This window comes from Amblyomma americanum, chromosome 6, assembly GCF_052857255.1.
Source record: "Amblyomma americanum isolate KBUSLIRL-KWMA chromosome 6, ASM5285725v1, whole genome shotgun sequence".
In the NCBI taxonomy this organism is placed as follows: domain Eukaryota; kingdom Metazoa; phylum Arthropoda; class Arachnida; order Ixodida; family Ixodidae; genus Amblyomma; species Amblyomma americanum.
Window position 1 is genome coordinate 88711925 of NC_135502.1, and position 5734 is coordinate 88717658.

A 5734-nucleotide genomic window follows, 5' to 3' on the forward strand; every position below is an offset into this window, starting at 1 on the left:
GGCGCGCAGCGCTCTGCTCAGAAAGCAGGAAGGAAAAAAAAAAAAGCCTTTGAACGAACGCGCTCTTCTCTGATCTTATCCTTTTGTGAGTGCCTCTACGCAGCTAACCAGATTGTACTCCGCGCGACATGCTAGCGCCGTGTAGTGTTTCATTCTTTTTCTTGTTTTCCACCTTGCCTCGTTATGTGCGATCAATGTGGAGAATCGTGATCGATTGGTGTCTGTCAGAAACAATGGCACGTCGGTAGCGAAGAGAGAACAAGAGGAGTACATCACCGCCTCCCTCACGAAGCGTCGCAGCTAACCTCGTGCCACGTCTTCGATCCTATCAATAGCTCGGCCTGTTTTTACGAGCCGTAATTACATCGATGATCGAATAGCAAAAACAATGGATGGCACTCCCGCCACCCACACACCTGCAGTTCGCTTCGTGATCGCCTGGAGAACACAAAGGCGATCGGTTCGGTCTATGTTGTGCGGGGAGGGCATCATCTATCTTTTGTTCCCTACTGGACACCTTTCCCCGAAGTTCGAAGCCAGCAAGGCACGCGCACACAGACGCACAGTGCGCCTGACGTCACCGCCAGTGCAGCAGACAAAAGCGGTAGCGTCGGTGGCCTGGAGAGGAGGGCGGGAGAGAAATCGCCGGGAGAGAGGCTGGCCGCTTGTTGCGCCCAGGCTGCGAGGAGGTCCAGCCACGCGCCTGAGGGCGAGAGGCAGGGGACTCTTTTATGAGCTAGGGGGATAAGAAAGGAGATTAAAGCCCGCGCAGGGGCGAGCATTTGTTGCGAGCCTTCGTCCAGCCCGGGGTAGCCACTCGCGAGAGTCGGCTGCTCTGCACGACTCCGCGCCCTTGCAGCCGCGAGCATATCGGCCGACTCGGCGGCGACCGCTTGCGGAGGCCGGCGCGGGGGGCAGCAGCCAGCCCGTAGTCGAGCCAGAAAAACGCACGCTGGCGGTGGCGGCGCTGTAAACTTACTCGGGCGCCGTCGACGCAGCCATCGACTCCAATGTGGCCAGCAGAGCGGCGCTCCGCGGTCAGCGCTTCGGCTGGCGTGGTTTTTCTTTCGCGTCGAGGGCGAAGAATGTGGGGGGGATTGGCATGCCGCCGACCTCTTGCGCCGAAAAGAAGACCTTGGAAGGAGCGAGGGCGAGGAAGGACACTGGACCGACGCCGTGGGCAGGCCTCCTGCAGCCACGCACTTTCCATGCACCCAACGGCGAGACCTTGGCAGCGAGATCGGGCACCATGCGAGTGAGAACCGGTGAGTTACGCTTTGTCGTAATTTCCGGCGCCGTGTCCGAGCCGGACAGCCTTTTTGCTGCTACTGCTGCACGAGTATCGTTTGCGAATGCTGCACGTAGGCGGTTGCCAAAGGCCAAGATCACGCTCCATGTATAAGGCAGGCCCGTAAGACTGAACGAGGCGAAATGGCGTACCCGCACCCATCACAGCGGTTCCAGGTGACTGCTATCGTATGTCCTGCCCTGGCTCCTTAGTGGGCCCGCGTTCGCTGTAAATCACAGCGCGGAGCGCCGGGCATGCGAGGCTGTGCCGTCCGTACCTCTCGCGAGCTTCGAGGCACACCATTCATTCTGTAGCCGGCGAAGGATAGGCCCTGGTGAACCTAGTGCCGTATCAATTCCGCAGCGACCCTATATAATAACGAGGCACATATCTGTGTTTCCACGGCAGATATATGTGCTTCGCCCCTAACGCCTAGCTAGTGGATGCAGCGCTCGTGTTTTCATGAATGTCGCTGGTTCAATAACTGTTCCTGCTGTTTGGTTGTTTGCCGGCTGTTTAGGAGGCCAAGACGTTGTACTGCAAGACACGATACGGTTGCCACCTCCCCTACAGAATAACTTTCGGGTCGCCTGCTACGTATACTGAAGGTATACCGGAAGATCACTTACTCAGGATACATTCAGTATACGAACAGGAGATGCCGCTGAGAACAGCTCGCGCCGCCGGGCTCCCTTCCTCTTCCGTCCGGGATGCGGCGCAGGGATGCGGGACCAAGATGGGAGGAGGATGTGGAGGAGGAGCGACGGGACGTCGGGACGCCGTCCAACATGGCGCCGGATGCGGAGCCTGCCTGCGAGGAGCGAAGGGTGCGACAGCACCCAAGAGGGAGCGACAGCACCTCGAAATGTCGCTGACTTCGGGCTCGTTTGAGGCAAGCGAACACGACGGGGCTCTTTCCGGGCATTTTTTTTTTTAAATTGAGGGAAAGGGTTTACTTGTAAGCTATGCTTTTTCTTTGTGACAAACGTTTAAACTTTTGTTGCTGGCAAAACAAAACTCTGCGCATGCAGTAGAGTAGCGTCAGTGCTAAGATTGTTTATGCTTAATTTCAGTTCAACTCTTCCTGTTGTTGTTTGCACCTGAAATCAGTGCGAGAAAGTGGAACATGCAGGAAATGTTCCAAACTGCCACACTGTAGTGAGAGTGGTTCGAAATGCTAAGTGCAAGTGTTTAAATGCGACATTTGCGAACACAAAGAAGCGATTTATAAAACTTAAGGCAAGCCAGAGGCATAATATTGGATGTTAAGTGATGCAAGTGGTAGTCCGATCGTTCGTTATAATTAATAGAGCAATGTTAACAGTAAAAAAAACAACACATCAAAATTGAATGAAAAGCAGCTGCTCTTCTGTCCTTTAGCCTGTATTGTCCGGTGCGATGAGAGGAATTACAGTCTGTAGCGTGTTGAACAGACTTAATTTTTTTATATATATTACAGACGATCAGTGCAGCCAACGGGCAGCTTCATTTCTTGTTGTTTATTTCAGACATTTCCCTCCTGTGGTGCGTTAATGTAATTATGTCAACAGGGCTCAAAGCCATGAATATATTGCTTGTCCAAGTTGATTCATAAGGCATGTAAAATACGTCGTTAATCACAGAGGGCACAGCATCAAATAGAGATGAAGAGAAAGGGAAGAAAGCTGCTGAATGCTTATTCTGTATGTATGTATCTATAATCTTAAATGTGCGGAAAGCAGGAGACGCCAATCGATGCTTTGAGACTTAGCACATGTTATGTTTATTCAGAATACGTTGCACAAATCATTTTGAAGACATGTTGTGTAAGTGTATGTTTATGTGTATATGTATGTGTGTGTGTGGGGGGGGGGGGGGGGGGTGAGGTATATTATATTGGTGCGTAATGTTAGGGGAACTGAAGAAATTTATATAATTATGAATATTATTTGGGATTAGAAAGCTATAGTTTTATGCAACGTGAAAACACTGTAGTAAAAGTGTAGTTTACGAAGGCTGCCATTTAATAAAAACTAACGTCTTTCACATAATGATAAAATGAGATTATGCTTCTGACAACCTGATTCTTTTTATAGCTTATACTTCAACAAGTGCATGTCCGTATTTTTAGGTATATAATTGGAGAGGGCTACTTGAAAATCATGGAGAGGCGTTTGTCTTGCACTGGACATAACCTGGACATAGCGATAGTATTTGATAGCCAAGAAAATTAAAGATCTAGTGCCGCCATTTTATTCTTATGGGTGACTGAGGTGCACAGCATCGTATGGCTTGACGCTGGCCTGATTGCCGCTCACTGTACTTCGAAAAATTGTGTGAATTTGCCCCTTCGTTATTCTGAAATGTAGAATGAACAATCTCCATTGAGCGTGATAGCTTGAAATGAAGTAGGAACGTGATAACAAAATTGATTATGTTGATTGAATAACACAGACTGAAGGCTGAACGTTGATGTTTCCATATAGTAGCAGCAGTTTCTACAAATATCGTCTTTGTCTCTTTTTCTGCTGCTTAAGTATTGATCTCCATTGCAACGACACATTTTTGACACTTGCAACGTTGAGTTCACCATGCTTGTAAGTTAATCTTATCGCCGTACTGTGGCATGCGTGTATTAAAAAATTCAGGTTACCGCATCTAATATCGCTCACTTGGAATGTCCCGCAGCAATGCTTCGGGATTGTTGCATCACTGCCACTTTATTCAATGCGCTGCACGAGCCCTTTGTGAACATTTTCGACATTTCTGTCAATGTATATTTGCCATTGTGGACGACGTGCAACATCAGTGTACTTCATCATGGTGGAGCGTGTTATGAGCTATATGTCAAGATGATGTCCAAATTTTTGACGTACTGCTAGATTGTTTTAAACTCTTACCAATGAATTCTTCATGCTCATAATATGAAAACGATTGTCGCACTTCAGCATCTCGCTTTTTAGGTCTGTTTTTCTTGCAGTGTCTGTTCCGGCTTCTTGCAACGCCGTTAGGTTTATTAGGTTTTACCCGGTATATGCGAACACTGTTTTTGTTCCCACTGCCTACCCAGCTTCCAGCATTATATTATGTATTTGCGATGCACGTCCTTGTCTTCGCTGCTGTTCTCGTAATTTTTGAACGTGAAGCATACGTGCCGATCTTAATGATGGCCACAGCATTTCTTTCCTTGGGGCTCACTGCACCAACAAAAGCGGAACATATTTCTTGCCCGGGTGCTTACCAGCGTTTGTTGTTTCTTTTTCTTGGCAGGGCATTTTGGGAACGTTGCCTCCCAAAGTGAGCGAGTTTCCCTGCAGCATCTCTGTGCAGACACGTGTTGATTGTGAGTCACCTTCTGTTGTTGTTTTTCGGTTTCCTGGCACACGTTGCAATAAAGGCGTCCCGTGTCAACACATCTCTGTTTTTATCTTCCGTCGGTTTGTACTTTTGGGGATTAAAAAACTTCTTTCATTTTTGGCCTCAGTTTTTATACTCTTCACATACATACCATTCTCGACGAGGCGCTGATTGATGTCCACTTTAAGCTGAAAGAAAAAAAGCAGCACACGTAAGCCAAACAGCAAATGTGTCTGAACCAATGTATATACCCTATATGTATCTCACTTTCAAGCTTCTGGTTTCGTATTAACAGTGTAAATATGTAGCCATTATTTCTGCCAACAATGAGGAGCAGTGTGTTTAACTTCGACAATAATAATAATAATTTAATAATTGGTTTTTGGGGAAAGGAAATGGCGCAGTATCTGTCTCATATACCGTTGGACACATGAACCGCGCCGTAAGGGAAGGGATAAAGAAGAGAGTGAAAGAAGAAAGGAAGAAAGAGGTGCCGTAGTGGAGGGCTCCGGAATAATTTCGACCACCTGGGGATCTTCAACGTGCACTAACATCGCACAGCACACGGGCGCCTTAGCGTTTTTCCTCCATAAAAACGCAGCCGCCGCGGCCAAAAATCTGCAGTTTTTTTTTTCGACTTTCACACGTTTTCGGTGTTAGGCTGAGCAGAGCCCGACAGCCTAAACTTCAACTCGTGTGCAGATAGACGCATATGCTATAGCACGGAGAAACTCTTTTCTGAGTCTTTTGAAATTAATTTTCGGCATATTAGGATATAAACACGCAGATTCTTTTATTGCTCATCCGAGAAATTATTCCATACTGTGCTACTGCAGTACATTTTTGAGTTTGAGATTTATACGAACGGTTAGGCTTAAGAAAGGGGTTGAAATATTGTTTCTTTAAACGGCTGGCCAGATCTGCGTAGAAATGCATCGCTGTTATAGCATGGAAAGGGGGGGGGGGGGGGGGCGTCTTTATTGTGCACATGTTTTTGCAGCTTGTACTTATAAACATAGAAAAGAAGCTTCTATAAATGACCTGCCGTACCAACTGTTTGATACGTATTATGGAAATTACCTGCGAGAAGTTCGGTTTTATTGACCTGTT

At 47.5% G+C, this 5734-nt stretch overlaps 1 protein-coding gene across 2 annotated transcripts; it reads left to right on the top strand.

Moving 5' to 3' along the window:
- Positions 1 to 1102: 1102 nt before the first annotated feature.
- Positions 1103 to 4796, top strand: LOC144093830 (uncharacterized). 2 transcript variants are annotated; one of them, XR_013306334.1, is made up of 3 exons: positions 1103 to 1265; positions 1809 to 2180; positions 4538 to 4680. XR_013306334.1 is itself a non-coding variant. In XM_077627547.1 (3 exons), exons 1-3 carry the CDS (start codon positions 1103 to 1105, stop codon positions 4793 to 4795), a joined length of 669 nt encoding a protein of 222 aa, XP_077483673.1. In that variant the 3' UTR covers position 4796. The 2 variants fall into 2 exon arrangements, 1 of the variants encoding a protein (XP_077483673.1); XM_077627547.1 differs by having other exon boundaries at positions 1933 to 2180; positions 4538 to 4796.
- The last annotated feature ends 938 nt before the right edge of the window (positions 4797 to 5734 follow it).